Source organism: Chanos chanos, chromosome 1, assembly GCF_902362185.1.
Source record: "Chanos chanos chromosome 1, fChaCha1.1, whole genome shotgun sequence".
NCBI lineage: Eukaryota > Metazoa > Chordata > Actinopteri > Gonorynchiformes > Chanidae > Chanos > Chanos chanos.
The window spans coordinates 11282626-11305028 of record NC_044495.1 but is presented as its reverse complement, the minus strand read 5'-3'; the positions used below and the strand labels follow the sequence as shown (position 1 = coordinate 11305028).

The window sequence follows — 22403 nt, the reverse complement described above, 5'->3', positions numbered from 1 at the left end:
TCTCATTCTTTAGCGCACTTACACAGGTGACAAATGAGTTTGCAGAAACATTGGCTGGTACCTCATCTAATCATAAATCATGTGAAAAGATATTTAGTATGCATGTCAGAGTACATTTGGCAAAATGCAATGATGTGCTCAGTTCATTATGAGGAATATGCAAACTGATATCAGGAGGTTTGTATATGCTGCTGTGTTTTGTCTTAACCTCAAGTGTTTTCAAACTATTTTGGTTGTGAACCATCTCAGACGTTATGCAGTGTCTTCTGGAATTTAAAAAAAAAAAAAAAATTCTTGTTTCTTAGATGATCTCCTTACCAAGGAGCAGTACAACGGCAAATAACACAACATAAGCTGCGTAGACTGCATGACATATTGTAACACGAGGGTAACTAGGCTTGTTACACATTATCCCATTAAGACTTAAACACATGTTCTTATTTGCCAGGCTTCCTCTACTGCATGGAGCTGGGGCGACACTGCATCGATACGTGAATCTCAGTTGAACTCAGTTGTTTACAGAACGGGTTGGCTGTGAGCTGTCGTGGTGAAATATGAAATATATTGGCTTTCATTACTCTAAATGCATTAAAACAAATAACATTTCCGAATAATGTGAACACAATGTTCCATAACCTATATATCACAACAGCCTGTGAGAAATACGTGTGGGCAGTGCACTCAGTCTCCATATCATGAGGCTCTCTTCGTCACCAAGAAACTGCCCTGTCGTTACTGTAAAATGGTAGTGGGCGTGTTCAGAGAATCCTCAAAATATTAACCAGGTGCTATTCATTCCCGTTTCCCTCTCATTTCCCCCATTATTCGTGTCCTCTGCACTGCTGGAGCCTCCTACGTCATGAGGAAACTAACTTCACACTAACAATGCATAGCCAGAAACTAGCATCTCTTCATTCAGATTAAATACTTGCAATTCCACTGATGGTTGACGTCTGGATATACATTTAATAGACCACTTCAAAGAGAGACCACCGGTCGCTTGCGACTGGAGTTTATCAAACAAGGTGCAGAGAACAACTATTCCGACAGCCCAAATGGCTGGGCACGAGTGGGACGATTGGTTTGAACGGGAGGAATTTATTGGGCAAATCAGCGACATTCGTGTGCAAAATCTCCAAGGTAGGTAATCCAAGAGAGACCCACGTAAAATGGAAAGAGTCGCATCTTAAATTTTTATCAAATGTTAAGACTGATTCGGTATCGTTCTGTTCATTTGCAATCCCAGTCTACGTGGTGTGCTACAAATGTATCAGCACACCGGTGAATGAGATTGTTGTGGTAGTACGTTTGGTCTATTTGTCGATGTATTCGACTACCATCTGTTATTCACACAGGCTCTTGATAAATCAACAAATTATTTCCAAATCGTGAAATCGGTGGCTACAGAGGGAACGTAAAATCAATGGAAGATAGACAATAGGACAAAGCACCACAACCACACAAATGAGAAAACATACTGGGACTCGCAAATAAGCGTTTCTGTGAATGAGACCTCGACTATAACCAGATTGCTGTGGGGGATTAAACGTGAGGAACACAGTGCGCCAATGCCATAGCCATAATAGTTTTCTTCTCACGGCATGGGCTTCAACAAAAGTTTCCCCAAGTAGAAAGCAACAGGGCTGTGCTAAACGCTGCCCCGTGTTGCCCCGTATGCATCACATCGAACACCTGTGAAGCTTCGACGATACTCAGTTGTTTGAGGTTCAAAAAGAATTAATCAATTGATAAGAGGAAATAAATGGTATAATGAGCGAACTGTGGTGAAATCCGCGACACAGTTGCCTCAAGAGCTTTACACATGATTTGCATTCGAGGCACACGAGAGGGTTCTATATAAAACCACATATGTGATGTCTGTGCGTCGTTAATCACGGCTCAGTCATACTTTGTGGTATTGTACAAAGGTATTTGTGCACCCACTGTTGTCGATTGTTTCAGTAAGGTACAACACGTAAAATAAGCGAGGATGTTTATGCAAAAACTTTTAAACTGCACTAATCTTTGAGATTGTAGGGTAATTGCCAGCTGCTATTAAGGCAACCTTAAGGCACTGACTCCAAAATGCGCAGGAGTGGGACCCTCCTGATCTGAGTGGTTTCTGTGATGAAGAAATTAAAATAAGGATGAAACACTGCAGAAAACAATGCCTTAAAGCAGATTACATAACATGTTCACTTCAGTGAAAGAGCAATGCCCTCTACATTAAAGAGCTGGAATTTCAGTGCAGTGCGTTCCCACACACTGCAGGTCCTTGAGAGCCTCATGTAGTGCTAATTGGGATTCAGGCTTCCTCTTTATGTATGTGGGCTGCATTGAGTGCTGCTCTGAATTGACCTGGGTTGAAGCTTTTGTGGTCATCAAAGTGTATTCAGATAGCTCATGTTTTGCTTGCAGTAAAGTTTATCAGTTAAGCTGTCTAGTTGTTTTGATTACATTCTTATCATATGGTGTGATTATTGGACCCTGGGTTTGCGTCTTCTTAAACTGTAACACAATAGTACAGTTGAAGAGTAAAATTGCTTTAGATTTATTATGTTATTGTTAGCCAATATGCTTGTCATAGATTCTGTCAACTGAAATGAATAAGGGAGTGTGAAATGAACATGGTCATATCTCCCATGGAAAAATGTCTCAGCGTTTGCCGAGTGTGGGCACAGATGGCATGTCCAGATCTTTTGCTTCGCTGTTGCTTCGCCAGTGCCTGGTTTATTTAAAAGATCAAATCAGAGTTCCCATGAACTTCAAGTAAACCTCAGCTGCTGGCCATGAGGCAGAAAGGAGCTGATAAGGATGTATTTACCTTTAAGAGCCAGATCTCTGCTAAAGTAGTTTGAGGTGTTGAAACCAAGCCAATGTGTGTGATGTTATAAAAGTGTAGTAAGACAGAGAAAGGATCATCAGAACTTCACTGTATTTTAGACAAAAGAGAGACTGCTGATGTGTCAGAAAGATTCAAGAAGTGTTGCCTGAGAAATTATCATACACAGACAACACAGATATGCTGACACACTCTCAGAATCAGAGACACATGCAGTGAAACTTTGAAATGATCTGTTACACATTAGACTGCTCTATAGAGCCAACTTTTAGTGACTGTAGGCTAGAATACTGCGATGTTGCTGATACATGTTGGTAGAAGTTTTCCGTAGGGCTGGAGAATCAGGACAATGGATCCCTGTTTTTTGCTCACCCCGATTTCTGGTCCACCAACACTGCCCTCTAACCCTTAGGCGAATCTTCTGTCTGCCTGGGTATTCACGTAGTGCTTAACAAATTCAATTTCCCCTTGATTCTCCACTTGAAAACTTCTGTTTATTTAACCTTTGTGAAGCCATACCTGGTTCACCGATAACTCTTGAGCAATCCATTCCTGTGGTACCACATTGTTTGGATAGCAGCACAGTTAGCCTATTGTGCATTGTGTCTATGATGTCATGCTCTCCATGTAATATGTGTTCCCTCTGTATTTGTTAACACGTAATAGCGTTCACTCACACTTGTTAGAGACATTTTTGTCAGGTAACATGAATGCGCAGGTGTAATAGACAAGATTTTAGCCCACTGCAGTTTTTTTTTCCATGCGCAGTTTTCGGACTGTGGTGGTGACTCTTAAATCTATGTCATGCTCTTGGAAAAAGAAAAAACCCCTGAACCTATGATATATTATTAGTGGTGCTTTATTATGGTCTCTGTGAAATGATGGGAGACTCCCTTACTGTTCTATGGCTGGCTTGCTCTTCTTCTTGAACATCACAGCAAGAAAGTCTAAAAGCCTCAGTAGCACTGAGAGGGAAGCCATCGGTGTACCATCATCTATATTTAGCCGGTCCTCTCTACAGCATGCATGAGTGGCTCACTCCCCTGGCATGGGCTATATGTTCTGAATATGCAGCTGGGTGCTAGAAGCCTCTGCAGCTGAACTATTATATAAGCCACGTTAACTGTGTGGGCGCCAGGATGGATCCTCTCTTTCTCCTCAGTCAGAGGACTCTCTGCTTCTTTTTAGTGATGTTAAACCACATGTTTGTGACATTGCAAAAGGACATTTACTTTATAGAAAGTTAGCATGGATTAATATGTTGTCTGCTCTTCTGAAGCCTGTTTAATAGACAAGGTGGATATTATTATAGAACTGTTATGCAATTATAAATTAAAATCTTTGTGTTTTTAATAGCAAATATAGAAAGTGTGTATAAAATGATTGTAACTGATAAACAATAGCTGTTCACTGAGGTAGTATCAGTATCAAACTCTTATTTCACGACTCAGTATGTTTGCTCATCCTACCCAAAATACGGTTACACCTGGTTTCATGGGGTTGGGTTTATGAAGAAGAAAAAAAAAAGCAACAACAAAAAACTTCATGTCATCATTTGCCAGTTAAGGCTGTTATGTAGCAACTCTTAGACAAGGTTCAACACACCTTGAATTCGCTATATGACACCTTCTTTTGGACAAAACATCAGTGTTTATTTTAGCCAGTCAGCCTTTGTACTTTTCAATACATTGTCGTATCCATATGGTTCTTGCAAACTTACATTACTAGCAAACCATACTTTATGATACATGTCCCTGGTTTAATATACAAGACTTGAGAAGAAGTGCTGATTGAGCTACATGACAAAAACTGGAACTATTTCATGATGTTTTTCCAATTGTAATTGGAGCTCATTTGAAATGTAAACAGTTAAATCAGCGTAAAGAGATCTTTGCATTGCTTCCCCTATAAGATGACCTTTGTTGACCAAAAATGGATGGGTTTGCTGAGTATTTAAAACCAGCAGACAGACCTGTAAAGAAAGTCTGACGTAAACACTGAGGTAATTCTTTGTTTCTGGGTTGTGAGAACATAGAGAAACCTGTTTTATTAGTTGCAGGTGTTCCTGGCTGGCAGAGGATATAGTGAAAGAGGACTGCAAGCAGTGCAGAATAAGGTAAAGCTTATAGCACTGCAGTGTTGATAGTCCCTTACCCACTTTTTTTTAGCTGTGCTGTATAAATAGTGCAGCTGTCTGTGAGAACCACTGTTCCTTCTGTTCAAAAGGAGTTACTCAAAAAAATGCATATTAATGTGAAAACTTACTGTATTTGAATTCAAAATAGATAGGTGTTTCACCTTCGGGCCCTTGTGATATTTAATGAGAAAAAGGTTGAAAGTTAATGAACAAAGGAAGTTGTTTCATCGTGTTAAAAACTATTTACAAATTTAGCTTTATGCTTAAAAGATGACCAAATGTTACTCTCTGGCCCACAAATGGTTTGGCATTCCCATACTTTTGAGAGGCTGTCTAACAACTTGTGACCTTTTGTGTCATTTGTTTGAGTTTTCTTTTATCTGGCTGATAAATTTGTAGTGTTACTTGATTACACAGGAAGCACATTACATACAGTGCCTTCAGGTTTAGACAATGGACATTGTTAGTCTGTAATCCCTTCTCAAATGTTAACTTTGAGACACAACACTTGGGACTTGAGTGTGCTGGCTTGACTTGAACCCCATCGCATTCAGCACATTTAGCTACATTTGATTATATTTTGCATTCCACCTCTTTAACAAAAAGCAGGAAAAAACGTTGCTCAATTTTATGCTGGCTTTGCTGTCGAAGAGTTTTTGTGGAAAACAATATAGTTGGTTGCTCTTTGTCGTGTATTTAATGGAAGTTGTGCTGCGGAGGTAACAATCTTGCGAATACAAGAAAAATACATTATCGATAATTTGTAACACAGACATCTTATCCAGAGGAAATTTGTCTGGTTCTTTTTTCAGGCCACTAAGGGATACACTTTGCCATTCAGAGGGAGATTAGATGTATGCGTTGCAACAGTCTTACAATAATCAGTTCAGTTTCTTTAAAGAAAGACTCATATAGAATGATAACTTATAGAATGGTGTGGTTTTCTTTCTTTTTTAAGTTTCTCTCGTTATGCTCTTCTTCAAGTCTTTCAAACATACTTGAGTATAAGCTATGCAGGACTGACACATTAGGAGTACACTAGACCCTCCTGACACGATGCAGCTGGGTTGGTTACTACAAAAGGGTCCTTGAATGAATTTCCTTTCTGTAAGTAAAGAATATGTTATTTTAAGAACAACATTTTAGGCATAGTTTACAATATGTACCTCATTGGAGTGAAACTAAATTTTGTTTTTCATCTTCATCCATTACCATGACATGAAGATGAATAAATTGCATCAGCGCTGCAGACTGCAGTTCTGATCTGAACTTGGTTTATTTTTATTGAATTAAAAACATTCTTAAATGCGGTGGGTTCTTTAGGACACGATAGGGTTTCACACTCAGATTTGAAACTGGGTTGTGAAAGGTGGATAGGTTTGCCTAGAGGAATGACACTGACAAGTTGACAATGGCTACATGTCAGCTTAACGCTCAAGTATGACCCAGTGCCTTCATCATCATATCGTGTCCTATAGCTGAACTCACCATAGGTTGAAATGGGCCATTGGATGCTGTTATGCTCATGAGATCGAGAAGCCATATACAGACACACCACAATAGAGCAGTCCTCTCCTGAGGGCAGGAATGTATCCATAACTGTCAGAATATCAGGGCGTCTCAGAGTGGGAAGGAGGGTTCAGACTGACTGATGGTGTCCTTCTTTAACACTGCTCTTGCCTTTGTGAATTCAGATGACTCATTCTTGCAACTCAATAAACTGAGCATTATAAGGAGTTTCCCTCGGAACATCTAGGATGTGCAAGCTTTATCATCAACGCTGAATATCTATCTGTGCCCTCATCAAAGAGAGGGGACTTTTTTATTTGAGTATTTTGACATGAATATGCCTTTTTTTGCAAATAAAGAAGGAATTCCTGCCTTTTAAATCGGATAATGAACAACTGATTATTTCAGAGTTTTCCTGGAAATCAGCGTCACCGCTGCCGATCTTTACTGTTATAGTTTTATAGACCGTGCTCCTCTCCTTCTGTGTGTAGTGCATTTGTAGCCTGTCATGTACAACAATGAAGTAAAACCAAGAGACCTCAACATATCTGGAAGCAAAGCAGGTGAAATGCTGTATAAGAGCTCAGTGTTCTCTCTCTGACTTCAAAAATGATTCTACACTTTTATCTCAGAGTTTTGAGGTGCGTAGGAGGTACTAAGACATCTGGAGGCTCGGTGTTGATCAGTACGAATTCCTCCACAGGCTTTTAATTGGTATCCAGTGGGGTGAAACCACCTTTGCCCACAGGTTTTCACTGACCTCTACTCTAATGGTAAATAGATAGATTTTTTTTGTTCACCTATAATTATTTTTAGATGATAAGTGACTCTTAATTGACCTTTTCTTTGTTGTCTTTACTTTGTATTCACCTCCCAAATCACTATACGCTACAATAACATAAATTTGATTTTTATGGAATGTGGGGATGAGCAAGACTCTAATGTGAGTACTCTGTGTCATCACCATAGTTTCCTTCCATCATGTTCCATGTGCAAATGTTGTAATATTTTGCTTCTTGGAAACAGTGTTGCAAAGGAGACATCATCATCTTCCATCAAAATGCTTGTAAATTTAACTACTTACAAGTATTCTGCGGAGTGTTCTGCATTAATATTTGCACAAGGAAGCTGTTGAAATCCCTCAGTTTGATGCTGAAAATGTAATTCATATTCTGTCGAGTGGTAGATTTGTTCTCTCTTGAAGGGGTTTTTCCATGTGGTAAGTTTCAGCTTACCAAACCGCTCTTTGCATGTTAAGCAAATGAAGGTCATGTGACTGCTTCATTGTCTCTTTGTGTTTGTCAAGCACGTTCAGACTGAGACAGAGAGAATACGTACATAAACATTCTTGCATCAATAGGTCTGACCACTGAAACTTAGAGCTACTGCCTTGCTTCTGTGTGTCCAGTCTGTTTGGAATCTGCAGGAAATCAGAACAAAACATGAATATTTGAATTAGCTTTATCAAAGATACAATCTTGTGAGGAGTGTTTCTGCTCTCAGAATTTTGCATTTTGTAAGAGATAGTGTGACAGGTTCATTACATAATTCCTTTGTTTTTTGCATGCTGCAGGTTCCATGGCAGGGAATGTAAGCCTTGGAGATGTTTACCTGCTTCCCTGCTCAATGCGGGTATTTCACAACACTGTTTTGAAGAGCTCTTATCATATAGTCATGGCAACTCAAACACACCCCCTCAAAAAAAACAAACAAACAAACAAGTAACCAAAAAAAAAAGAAAAAAAAAAGAACAGAACAAAACAGGCAAACAAAACCATGTATTCACATAAAGTGTCTCTGGATTAGGAGTAGATATGAAAATCACGCATGAGAGAAAGAGTGTGAAAGTTAACAGAGCCACGTTACAGAAACTATTGAATGTGGCCACTTGTTCTTATCCTTGAATTTTGCTCTCTGAAGCCAGAGATTTACTCGGTAAATGATTATGTAAACGGTCAATATTCTGCGCTAAGTAGATCAAACATGTTGGTTTGTATCAGGCAAAATGATTTCACATCATCCACAGTCTTCATGCATCTAAATGAGAGGCTGTATATTTTTCTGGACTTAAAAATGCTTCTTATCACTTCATTTCTCTCTCACTGAGCAGTATTCAATATTCAGCAGCGGTGGCCATTTTAAAGTTAAATACTCTCTTGAAACAGGGGTTTGTGTAGCACAATGAAAACAGCTGACCTCAGCAAAATGAAAGTGCTGCCCAAACAAAGATGTTTTCATGAAGAGAGCCAAATTGCCCCTTCTCCACTCATGGAGAACCTGCAGTACGGCTCAGCGTTGCCTGTCTGTCACACTTGAGTGCTCAAAGCTGTCCTGCAGAACCAGCCAGCAGACTTCCGTCTTTACGACCGCTGGCGCGTTTGAGTTGGAAAACAGCTCTCCTCATTAAAAAGACATGGGTCGCATGGAAACTAAGAGCACTTCGCTGTTACTTTGGCTCCCGTTACTCTGCAGGGCAAAGGAGTCCAGAAATTGTAGTGACCACAATGTGTTCTAAAGGGTTTCACACTCGTAATGTCTGTTTACCATAGATTCTTTTTGCATACTAGTGAATTATTGTTTGTTGCAGTAAATAATTTGTTAAAAACATACATTGAAAATCTACTCAATCTGCAATTATTATTAAATTACTTTAGAACTTGTGTATTTATACAGTATATGTTTTTCAGAGTTCATGGTTGCAGTTACTGACTGAATGTAAGTAGGGTCAGGATTTTCCATGTTACTTTAAGCTAACATTGCTCTGGTTTCAGTTTAGGACAATGCAGCGTTTGTCAAATTCCACTAGCAGAGTCTTTTTTTTTTTATTTGTCATTGTTTAAAAAAAAGTGGTGAAGTGTTCATGGCTTTATGAAAGATGTCACAATAATTTCCACTTGAATACTTCTGGCCACTGGCGTGTCAGTGAAAGTGCGAGTGTTGTGCTTTGTGATTTAATATGCATGTGGCCTGGAGCCTAGACTTCCTGTGAGACTGTTAGGTCATTATTCCGTCGTGTCATCTGGATAACACTTATTGATTGATTCCAGCCAATGGTGCCTCTTTAGGATTTTGCTTTGAATAATGAATGAAGAACGCTGTATCTCAAATGCACTCCCAGGCGTCCCAAGACATTTCCATTCTCCCTATATTATATATGTGCACTCTTGGAATGCTAATGAAGAACACTGTGAAGAGCAAGACACTGCTGAGGAGTCTGCACAGTTCATCAAAAGGAAGATGGTGTGGACAAACTGACAAACAGATCATGTGACTTTCGAGGACAGCTCTCTGGGTATCCCCAGCTCTCTGTGTACCAGATGGTATTGTCCAAAGAGTGAGTCTTTTCAAGACAAATATGCACATGCCAGATTTTTAGAGACTTTTGACCTTTACTCTGTCAGCCATGAACTGTAGGAATTCACAGACGTTGCTATGACCACCACTTGCTCAGTTTGCAAATTTGCAGACTATCCATTCATACCTTTTATTAAGTGTGTTCTAGACTGTATTTTGTTGTACTATAAGGCATAACAGTGCATTCCATATTCATCTCCCAACAGATTCGTGTCTTTTTCTGATATGGATTCCTATCTGTGCTTTAGGGCACTGACACTTACGTCGGCCATTTTTTAGTGTTCAAATTGTAAAATGACATTGTGGAGTCATTTTGAGGGCTCTACATTTTTTCTCACAATGCACTGTAATATCTAGTGAACATGTCTAATCACTGATATGGTGAATATATACCACAATGCACTGCAAATCTCTTGTTACTTAGCAACGAAACTAACAATATGAGATTTTCTGAGTGGAGAGAGAAAAGCCAGTGTAGTAATAATCCCGTGTTAGGTTAGGCGTATGTGTCTGTGGTCTCTTTGGTGCTCTGCATTTTCCTCACAATTAACCATCAATAATGTTAACACATACATCAAATGCAATAAAATTAAGTGCAGCTATGGTAGAATCAGTAAATCTGACTGAAAAATAAAAAAGACTTTTGTATGTATAATTTCTTTTCTTGCCAGGTGTGTAGATCTTTAATAGGAGTATGTAATGCTCAGTAGCAAGTCACCAAACACAAATCAAAAAAGTGTGTGTTACTGCTACATGATGACGTTACACTAATTTACTAGCCCTGTTCAACTCATAAAAAGCAATGAATTCCCAAAATGGCCCTCGGGTGGTAATTATATGGAATTGGTTGGGAACAGGTTTGACGTTTAAAGGCATTGGTCATTCTATGTGTACTGTAATGACTACCTCCTGCACCTCCTCTTCGTTGCCATGGTGTGTTTACAAGTGTGTGAAGCCTTCAGGTTGTGTGTGATTAATGGCTAGCACAGCGAGGAACTGTATGAGATGAGTCAGTAGCTTGTATGTGCACTTTTTGTTTTTTTTTTCGTTTTTTTTTGCATTGCTTTCAAAGTAATAAAATTAACATGTAGAATGTCTGTCTCTTTTCCAGTTGAAAGAGAACTTGTTCAGAAGAGGACTTTTACAAGATGGATGAATTTACATTTAGAAAAGGTTAGTGGAAGATTATGTAATTTTTTTTTATCCCTGCACACTTTTGGGATTGACATTATAAACAAAATCCACCTTCCTGAGCTCAGCCTCTGCATTTCTATTTGATAGTTCCAGGTTGTTTCTGTATGAGCACTTTTCAGGCCACACTTCCCTCATGTGATGACATGAACAGTAAACAGGAATTTTTGTACCCTTTTTTACAATGAATAATAGATGAATTCAGTAGAATTGCCATCGTCCAACATTAAACATGCATAAGGTATAGAATCTAATATGCCAAAATGAAACAACGATAACAATACTCCAGAGGGGTATTTTTTTCTCTTAAAGAAAGTAAGCAGAGAGAATGGTATGCAGAATCTTTCTTTCTTTCTTTCTCCCTCTCTCTCTCTCTCTCTCTCTCTCTCTCTCTTTCTTCTTTCTTTCTCTCTTTCTTCCTTTGCCCTCTCCTGCTCTCTGACTTCCCCATGCACTGATATATATGTATACATAGTCAAACATTTGCAATGCACATTACCCAAGCCACTGTAGGTTTACTCGTCAGGCTCCCTTCCATTGTTGTCACTGGCATGGCTTTGTTGTGGTTCTAGTGTTTCAGACAGCTTGGAGATGATAACACTGCTGTTCTAAGTGCCTAGAGTACTGGCTGAAAACAACCAATGTTGAATCTTTTGTTTTGTTGTACAAAGAGCCTCTATTCTGTTACTCAGGGTCTGGCGTCTCATCAAAACTTTGACCCACTAATTGACAATTACACATTTGTCCTCTCTGTTTTGTTTGGAAGATTGACCTCTCTCTCTCTCTCTCTCTCTCTCTCTCTCTCTCTTCAGCTACCATGCACTGCCAAAAAAATCTATTCAAAACTGTTTGTCATTTGAGTTTTACAATAGAATGATGTGTAATTGTTTCAGAGTTGGAAATGATCACATGAAACCTCCTACCCCGCCCCTGTAATGTACTAAATGGTTAAATTCTTAAGGAGCAATGATAAATTCAAAACATTAACTGACCTGATTTCAACTCTATCTCCTGTCATTCCCTTTCAGTGCAATCCTCCAATGGTAGTCCATGACCTGTTTCGTGACATTCAGGATGGCAAGATTCTAATGGCTCTGCTTGAGGAATTGTCAGGATGTAAGCTGGTAAGAATTTTGCCTTAGGTTTAATAAATATTTTTTTTTAATAAAAGCTAATATTTCACACATGTGTGTTTACTGTTGTTCTGATATGGTGTATTTATTTTTTTTCCTCCACTCTGACCTTTCAGCTGCATGGATTCAAGCCATCCTCACATCGCATTTTCAGGCTAAATAACATTGCCAAAGTACTGGCATTTTTGGAGGAAAGAAATGTAAGTATTAGCTGAAGTCTCACAGAAATACAAAGGACTACACACTGGTCTAACTGTTGAAATTTTCAATTTAAATATTAATGTGCAACAAACATCTCTGCCAGGTTAAGCTGGTCAGCATTGATGCTGTTGATGTCGCAGATGGAAATTCCTCAATAATTCTTGGGCTCATCTGGAATATCATCCTGTTTTTCCAGGTGAAGTTTCATATTGAAATTGAAAGCTCTGTTTCATGATGCTCTCTCTTTCTCTCTGTTTGTCCCTCTTTCACCATCAGCTTTGGTGAAGTTCTTACTACTTCTTTCTCACTGAGCTGTCCTGTTTCAACCAAAACAAAACAAATTGGCTTTTAGCTGTAGGTTGTGTAGATATGCTCAAACACTGCTGGTCGTGGGAGACATGTTCTTTCTTAATGGGTTACATAAAGATAGTGTAACTACAGTGTTGTCAGGCTCTCTTAACCAATTCATCTGTCCCAATCTCTAAACAATCACACAGCATTAAATTAGATGTCCAAATTTGTTTTCCAAATGAGTGGAACTAATAGTTTATGTTCCTCTATTTTTCAAATTTTCTTGCATGAAACTAATCACTTTAGATAAGCGTTTTGACAAAAGAACAGGCAATTCTCCAAGACTTATTTTTTTTTTTTTTTGTCCCACTGGATTTCTTGTATCTGCTCTATAGATTAAAGAGCTCACTGGGAACATCAAGAGCCAGTTCCCCTCTTCTTCCAGCTTGTCTTCCATTCCCACCAGCTCTGATTCAGACACCTCCCACTCCAGCACACCCTCAGATGAGAGGCGACCTTCTATTGCTGCTAGGGATCATGGAAAAGCCATAAAGACCCTCCTGCAGTGGGTGCAGAGACGCACTAGAAAGTAAGATATTTTGTGGAGGACAAAAACATTTTGAGAGATTTCTGTGTTGTGTTTTCTGAATGGCTCATTGCTTATCTCTCTGTCAGATATGGAGTGGCTGTCCAAGACTTTGGTAAGAGCTGGACAAGTGGTCTGGCTTTTCTTGCTGTTATCAAGTCCATTGACCCCAGTCTGGTGGACATGAGGAGAGCACTGCTGAGATCACCAAGAGAGAACATTGAGGAGGCATTCAGAACAGCACACTATAGCTTGGGCATTCCACGGCTACTGGAACCTGAAGGTGAAACCACAGATTAGCTTCCTCATGTGCCAGAGTTATTCTAATGCCTATCAACTTGGCAAGTAGTGTACTATCACCGTGACAACAAAATGGAGTCGCCCTGAGTTGAATGATATAATCATGGCATGGAATGTTTACCATACAATTTTGTATAGTGTCCTTCTAGATGAGTAGGTGACTATATGCACATCACTAAAGTATTCACTATTTGGTTTGCTCTATATTGTTTAGTATTACCATTATTGACGTGTGCCAGCTCATTGAAATGTAAAAATGTATGTCTCTGCAGATGTGACCCTTAATCCACCTGATGAACAGTCTATAATGACTTATGTGTCCCAGTTCCTTGAGCACTTCCCAGGCATGGAGGAGGTAAGATACTTTCTTGTGGGTTGGTGAACAAGGGTGTGTGCAGCTGTTCATCAATATACAATGAACCTGATATTAGCATTTGACATTTTCAAGTTGTTGTTTAATTGTTTATTGACATTATGTTTTTATTCAAAATGTGACACAAGATCATTTATGAGCCACGGTGACCTTACTAGAAAATATTCCAAAGAATAAAACTCCCAAAAGGTGCATTGCATCAGTTTTTCATATTTAGTAGGCTGCACCACAGGTTTGAAATGACATGATGCAAAGCCATTTTGCATTTAGACATCTGGTGAGTTATTGCAGTTAACTTTAAAATAGCACTGAAAAGGATCTTAACACAAACATAGTGGGTTTTTGTATATAGCAAGATGAAATTCCAATGCCAAAAGATATGACCATGAAAATAAACTGTAATGACCATTACCTCGTTTTCTTCTCTCTGCCTTCAGGATCAGATGTCGGATGTCATAGAGAGGAGTAAGGTCAGCGCACGATTGAATGAGCCAATGGTTAGAAACGGTGTTCAGAGGAAAAGAGAAAAATCTTGTGTTGTAAAGAGGGACTGGGTCCAGCCGCCACCCAAGATCTTCATTTCGTCTGTGTCCGATGATCTTGAGCAGACTTCTTCTCCTGTCCATTCAGGGACATCAGAGGACAGACCCTGGGCCAGTGAAGAATCGTCTGTTGGATTTAGCCCAAGTCCGGCAGATGACCGGTCCTTTAATCACTCTCTTGACCTAAACAAAGAGGTTTACTGCACTGTGTCCTCCTCCAGCTCCCCGCAGCCCTCTTTTGCCGACTCCGTGATTGAGTCACCAGACTCATGGAGCGAGATGACTAGTGAAACTACTCCTCTTGAGGAGCTACAGCAGAGCCCCAGTGATGTCTCGCTGGGGGAGAGCAGTGAGACAGGTGAATTGAGAGATTCCTCTTCTACCTGTGAAATGCTACAAGATCAAGAATCACCACTGGCACTGGATGGGAACTCACATGAAAATACAGACACAGAGCTGTTCATAGATGAGGGGAACTTTTCCCTCAGCTCTGTGGAGAGTCTACAGGCCAAAACCACACTGCCATCGGAGGATGAAGATGCATATAGGTATATTTTAGAACTGAATGAGGATGGAACTGCCAGCGATATGCCTAAACAAGAGGCCATGATCAGATCAAACACGGATTCAGATCTAAGCAAAACACAATTAGTGCAGTGTGACAAAACTGTTTTTCAATCACCTCATGAACTTGCCCATGGGGACAGTGACTCAGGGTTCTTTCCAGGTGACAAGGATTACACAGAACACACAGCAGTACAGTCTGATGCTGGTAATACAGAAGCACCAACTGGTGACTCTGAGAGACAAGAGACAGATGTCAAAAATAAGATGGAAAGTGAATCTGAATATTCCACTGGTGTGACAGAGTCTTCCAGTCATGTTAAAAACACTACAGCTGTGCACAGGCTCTCTCCTGAATCACTAGATGAACCAGATCAAGTCACTGTTGCTGTGAAGGCTGAAAGTGAACCTGAATGTCTAAATGAAGATGAGAAAATCCCCTCTAAGACAAAGGATGGCAAAGAGCCATTGTGCAGTGAACTATCCGAGAAGACACAGCAATTAGAAGAACCAGAAGATCACAATGTGCAAGATGTGTTAAGTGATTGTATGGGGACAAAGAAAGACTGCAGCATAAATGATGATGAACTTATTGTCCGGACAGGTCTGATTGAATGCAAGGAAGAAGACCAGACAAAGCATTTAGAGGATGAGCCACAAGAGGACCCAGAGCAAAGTCATAAACAAATGAGAGATATTGCAGAACAGGTTTGTACAGAGCCAGAAGTTCCTCCGGGCTGCACACACTACAATGAATCTAAGGCTCCAAACAGCCCATTAAGTCAGAGGGAAGAGGTAAACTTGGCTGTTGGATTAGAGGGTTCAGATATAAGTGGAGGAGTTGAAATGAAGGACTTTGCTGAAGCTAAACCACAGGCCTCTGCTGGGCTGTCTCAGAGGTACACTGATGACACTTCTGAAATTACACCAGTCAGTAGTGAGGGAAGCTATGAGGACTCCAGTCTTGTCAACGAGGTGACTGAAAAAGGCCTGTGTAATGGAGAACCTGATCCAGACAGAATGACCAATCTTGAGGGACCAAACTGGATAGAGAATGAGCTAGAGGAGAAATTTGCAGAAGAAGGAACAAGAAACAATTCTGAAGATGAGCCAAGTGCGGCTAAAAGTTCATTTGAAAAGGAGTCAAGAGGAGCTGAGGGGATTTCTGAAGATGTGACTAATGTGGAAGAGAGTAAGTTGGAAAATGAGGAAAGACCAGCAGAATGTGAGATGAATGATGAGGTTCCTTGCAAAATAAGCAATACAGAAGGAGAGGAAGACAAAACAAATAGGGCTATTTCGGTGATACCACTGGACATGGTGTACTACCCACACTATGATGTGCCCATATCAGAAGTGATTGAGGCTTTTGTGGAGCCCAAGCCTGACTCAGTCCTCTGTGAGGAAGATAATCTCAGTCCTACCTCACCAGTGCCCCACAGCCCAGTGGACAGCACTGAACAGAACATAGATAGTCTTTCTTTGGATTGTCAGGATGAAAGCCAGGCCATCTCTGAGGAGGCTGAGGAGATCCCTACTCTCTTAGAAGAGCCTGAGAAAGATCTGACAGATCATCGTCTTTCCCTTAGTGTGACACCGCTCCAGCCAGCACCAACTCAACACAGATCGCCAGATTCTGAGACTGACAGCGAAGATGGAATGGCACAAGGCAGTGATGATGTGATACAGAGGAAGGTAATAGGGCAAAATGACCAGTCTTTACTACATCATAGGCTACGCTGGACCAGACAACACAGACACTGACAGTAATATGAGGCATGTAGCAGTTGAGTCAAGTTCAAGAGAGTAAATCTAAAGTGGTTTACCGGAGGCAATTTCCTAGAATGGCCCATTTCTAGTTTAATGATCAGTTAGTTCTCAGTTTCAGTAAGCATGTCTAAAGTGTTTTGATGCTGTAGGAACTGCTGATGCATTCACTGCATTTAAAAGATACACTGATACACATTCCATAAATGATTCAAGATTAATCATTAGTGAGAGCAAATGAAGATGTGCAGACAAGTAACTAAATTCTTGGAGACTTCAGATGCTCTATAAGTAGATCATCCCACTTACATACTGATACTCCCTGTTCAGAGTGCTTCAGTGATTTCATATGACCTGAATCAGAAAGCACACATTCGAATGTTGCATATTAAAAGAAAAGAGTAAAATTTGTCAGTCAGGGTGTCATACTGAATGACTGCTAAAAGCCTTGCAGGTATTCTGAATGCCTTAAAAATGCCTTAAATCCACATGTGCCAAACACTGCTAATACAGGCATGGTTTGGTGTTTGATATTTGTAAGAGTGTCCACATTTGGTGATTTCTTGATGTTGTGATTGTTAAGATCTAGGGGCAGGTAATCATCTTCGTGAAGGTCCACGGGATATGCAGGCTTTTCTTCTGATCTCACGCAAACTGTCATGATCCAGCTGATGGTCCTGAAGAGCCTTTGAATATTAGATCCAGGCATGTCAGATTAGGATGGGCAGATAATCTTGCAGGGAGGAAAACTCGACATGAGAAGTATTGCCTGCCTTGGGCGTGGACTGTTTACTCTCTAGGTGTAATGTTTGGTAAAAATGTTGCCATAGCAATGTCTGGGTGTGATGTTCACCTACTCCCTTCTTGTGTGTCCAGTCAGGAGAGGTGTCTCCCAAGCTGCAAGACCAATGCCTCTTCGAGCCCTGGGAAAGGCACCCAGGAGAGTGGGGTGCAGTGGAGATAGATGTGCCAGCTGAGCAGTACGAGCTCATTAAGACTGATGAGGAGCTGGCTGCTGCCAGAGAAAACATGGAGACTCTGAGGTACCGTTCTATTATTAGTGCCTGTTGCATAAAGGCCCACAAACAGAGCAGCTCATACCTCTGGGAAAAGGCATGTTTTCAGAGAAACATGACCTCAGAAGTGTGCCTTGCAGAACAACACAAAATTACCCTTAAATGTAGTCGTTTGTTTTTGGAATATGATACCTCACTGACCTTTGCCAATAATACTGTACTGGTTTCCTTTTTAAACCACTGTTTCAGTCTATTAGATCATCTGTAGTGTTAACTAAAGGCTGTGCCAATTAGATAACATTCATTGGCATTTATTGTAGTATATATAATGTGTTATGCTGCTGTTTTAGTCTTTTAAAAAATGATTGTAACTAAAAGCTGGACCAGGTAACCTGAAGAATCATTTGAGAAAGACAGCTCCTTTTTTGTTTACATGACTGGTGTCTTTTTACTTGAACAGGGAAATTTCTGTTGGTGACAACAGCACAGATGAAAGTCAGCTGTGTGAAAGGAAGGTGATTGACTCAAATGAATTACAGGTCAGTTACATTATGATTACTGATAGTTACTATGACATGTAGGTTCATGCTGGGTTAATAAACTATTTTACATTTTTATGTTTCACAGCTTTTCTGATGTTCATTTTCCTGTTATTTTTTTAATAAATGTATTTTTGTAGATGTGGCAAAATCATGAACTTGGTATTAGTTTAATCCATTTATTGTCATTAGTCATGACCAAATCTCCTGTATACCAACATTATATCTCTTCATTTCCAACAGGGTGAAAATGGGTCACCCATAGAAGCCAGCAGCTTAGAGAGCATTGGTGCCAATAAAAGGTATAACACTGCTATAAAGTTTTTACCCTTATACTTTAAAGTCTGTCAGTTAGAAATGGATACATAATCCCATTTTAGTTAACCACAAAATGTCTGAAAATCCAGCGTGAATCCGCCAGTGAAGATAAAAGAGCTCTGACTCATTATGCCACATAACATTTCTCCCTGGTTCACAACTGCTTTGGGTGTAGGAGTCAGTCGTTGTTGCGTTGTCCTCGGTGAGCACTGTCTGTACGCTAAGGATAGGCCTCGGAGGAACACGACATTCCCTTTGCTCACAGCAATTTGAATATCAAGGTGTGGCCTATTTATGGTTCCCATGTCAACCTCAAGCAAATGAGCCTCTCTAGTTTCCTTTGACAATCATGTGGAAAATTTATAAATCTGCACGATCATTACATCACCAAGAAGCTTCAGTTGAGTGAGGCAACAGAACTACTGAACAAATATATATGCTTTCTGAAGGCTTCTCTCAAGAGAGTGAAAATGTCTAGTCAACCAGTGCTTTTTTGTGCATGTATGTTTTACAGAAAATGTTTTGCCTGTTATAACTCCTTTTTTGGTCACGCTTCCGTCTGTTTCATAGGGAGGAGAGTAAGACATCTAAAAATCAAGAGAACTCGGATGAAACAGAGGTGCCTGAACTCCACATCCTTCTGATTGTATGGCTCATCCTGTACTGCCTTTTTGTCCTACCGCAGATGGACTTCTGGTCTCTTCCACATCTTCTCCTTAATTTAAATGAATGACTGCAGGTTAAACACAGGCACACATGTAACAACATACATTATGTTCAGCTAGCATTACAGCTCAGTCTTAAACTGACACCAAACTCCATTTTGCTAAGCCATGCTTGCAGCTCTCAGAGGACTGAATAGTTACAAGTGTTATGGCAGAGTTCCGACAATGCCCACCATACAGTTACATGGAGTTAACATACATACATGTAAAAAAAGGCCAAGGGAAATATGGCTTGGTTTTGGAAGAGCAATCAGTTTGCGGTTTATTTTCACATATGTGTAGTGTCACCTGTTAAAATGAATGCTTTATCTTTTAATAACTTCTAAATCTTTTAAAAGTATGTTCTTGGCCTTTTATATAGTTTGAGTCCACTTGCTTACAGTTTGAAGACAGAAGCCCTCTGAGGAATACGTAGGAATATGTGCACTTGTTTAGGTTTAAAGTGAAGGTTATGGAAGTAAACTGTCTAAGTTATTACCATGCCATATCAAATTGTGAATGTACCCCTGTGTGAAGGTGAACAATATAGTTAATGAAATTGTATATGTTTTTACAAGTTACATGCACAAATCTGAACAAAACTGAATGAGTCTGATTTCTTACAGATGTTTGACAATGTTTGATACATTGTAACAAGTGCATAAAATCTGTATTTTGATGACTGTAAGGTACTTGGCATAGGTACACATCTCAAGATCCATCATTCTGGGTTGTGAGGATGTTTTTGATGGTATCATTTGCACTTTTTGAACACAAAACCAGAACTGCCAAAGATTCAGTTTTAGACGCTGAAAAATACACCCCACTGAATGAGAAAAATATGAGAGAATTAGCCTAATCTTCTAACATGAAGTACAACATTTCTGACATGACAGCAAGTTAAGTTCATATATATATATCTATATATATATATATATATATATATATATATATATATATATATATATATGTACCTGTATTTTACAGAATGCAAGAGCACATACGAAATTTTTGCCATGTTTTTGCAAATACAAAACAATGAATGACTTTGTATTGTTTTATGAAAAATAAGTTCCTTAGTGGTATTTGTATGTTTTTGGCTTTGTATAATACTATATTCTGTATGTCTACTGAGCTATGCTTGATTATTTTGGAGCCTACGGATTCTGTAAAGAAAGTGCTTTGTAATGAAATGTTTCTGTTAGGTTTTCTTTATTTTCTAAGGGTGGATCTAATTTCTTTATTTTTAGATTCCCATAAAATATAAATGTAATGCGACAACTACATAGCAGCATTCCATGACATAACAACATTACATGCTAGATTAATTAACAGTTGGGAGAATACCACACATCACTGAAAATACCCAGCTCTGAACAGTCTTGGAAGAGATGCTTCTTAATCCTGGTAAACTGGCTCATTCATTCAGTGAGACCATAGTAGGGTCCTCAGCATTTGTAAATTGAGGAATAAAAGTTTGCATGATGTGTCCATGGGATACCACAGATTAATTCTTCAAGAGCTAAGTAATTCTGTATCTCGCCTTTATATATGAGACAACCCTGTTCTGATTTTCAAGTGCAATAAATGAAATGCTTTGCCCTTTGTGCATTTTATGTGATTGGTTTATGTCTTATTCAGTAATGTATTGCTTAAAAAAAAATCTGTTTTGAACTGGTCTGCATTGAGCAGTTGGTTAAGTTTCTTCCTGGAAACCGTCAACCCGTCAAAGATTTGACCAAATTTCGGATTCAACACATCAGAAATATCTCGAGATTTCACCCCACAAGTGCAGCTTTGTCATTGAGGAGACAAATCTGTCGGGGTCTGGCAACTGCTGAGCCTCTTCGCAGTTATTTTAAAATCGTAGGATTATGCTGTTGAGCCAGTGTAATTAAGTTACAGACTCATACTCCCATCTTTCTTATAACACGTTTTCAATATCAAACCTTTAAACACCTTATATTAAAGGCAGATTCGTGTATTTTAACGTTGGCAGTTATCATAACCTCAAAACGCGCACATGCTGCCACCAAGCGGAGACACCAGGTTAAGATGCAGTGAGTTAGTAAATAATTCATATCAAACATGGCAGGATTTCACGCAATGCTCACTACAGAAGCAAATTTAAAACTGTTTAGACCAACACTCAGATATTTAGAAATGTGTACTCAACGACACGAAATTAACATATTGTTGAGTTTATAGTTAGCGGTATCGAGAACCGTTTTTATTGAACTGAAGCGATCTTCCGCTTTAGCTGCAGGACAAAATTTGTCGTCTCAAAATTAGACCACAGTTGAAAGGACCGAATTGGTGGACAATCTTAAAGGACATAATTGAGAAACCCGGGACGCCTTGCAACGATTTTAACGGAAGTTTTCTTTCCCTGTCAAAATAACATGTCTTGGACTAACAATACTGTTCACAAATGGCTGGATATACCCAAACATCTCTGAATCTCTTCCTCGTCCTTCTGAAATCACTTTTTTTTTTTTTTAACTCTCTCCCGTTCTTTCTCTCTGCCAGTTCTGTGGAGTCTTTCTTGCGCAGAGAGAGACAACAGATGATGTCTAAGGAGCTCAAGTTGAGCATAGATCTGACGGTTATTCAGATTAAAGACGTATATTACCCTGTATCTGCCCTATATCCTCGAAATTATACACGAGTAGTCGATTAAACGAAAAACTTGGTTGCGAGAGGGCGGAAGTTAAATCAATGGATTTACAATTCACTAACCCAAATACTAGACTGTAAACGGAGTTAAACAAGCATTGCCCAAACATTTTATAGCTTGGCTACAACCGTTACGTATTTAAAGTAAAGATTTTACGTTTGAATTTTTAAATTCAAAATATATTCATCACACAACAGGATGATGTCATAAACCAACATAAAAACTTTGAAGATCATTTTAAACAATTAAGCATTGAATTTGGCTTTTATTTTGGTATTGGAAAACTCTGACCAGGAAGTAAATTGGCCGATGTCTACAAGTCCCTACTGCTGGCTTCACAGGAGCTTCTCAAGTCTGAC

General features: G+C 39.4%; 1 protein-coding gene across 1 annotated transcript; it reads left to right on the top strand.

The window, feature by feature from the left end:
• Positions 1-839: 839 nt before the first annotated feature.
• On the top strand, positions 840-20275 carry clmna (calmin a). The gene is made up of 13 exons (XM_030778020.1): positions 840-1140; positions 10954-11015; positions 12062-12157; positions 12283-12366; positions 12471-12563; positions 13054-13247; positions 13334-13527; positions 13817-13899; positions 14355-16718; positions 17667-17833; positions 18267-18345; positions 18589-18647; positions 19234-20275. Exons 1-13 carry the CDS (start codon positions 1056-1058, stop codon positions 19394-19396), a joined length of 3723 nt encoding a protein of 1240 aa, XP_030633880.1. The 5' UTR covers positions 840-1055; the 3' UTR covers positions 19397-20275.
• The last annotated feature ends 2128 nt before the right edge of the window (positions 20276-22403 follow it).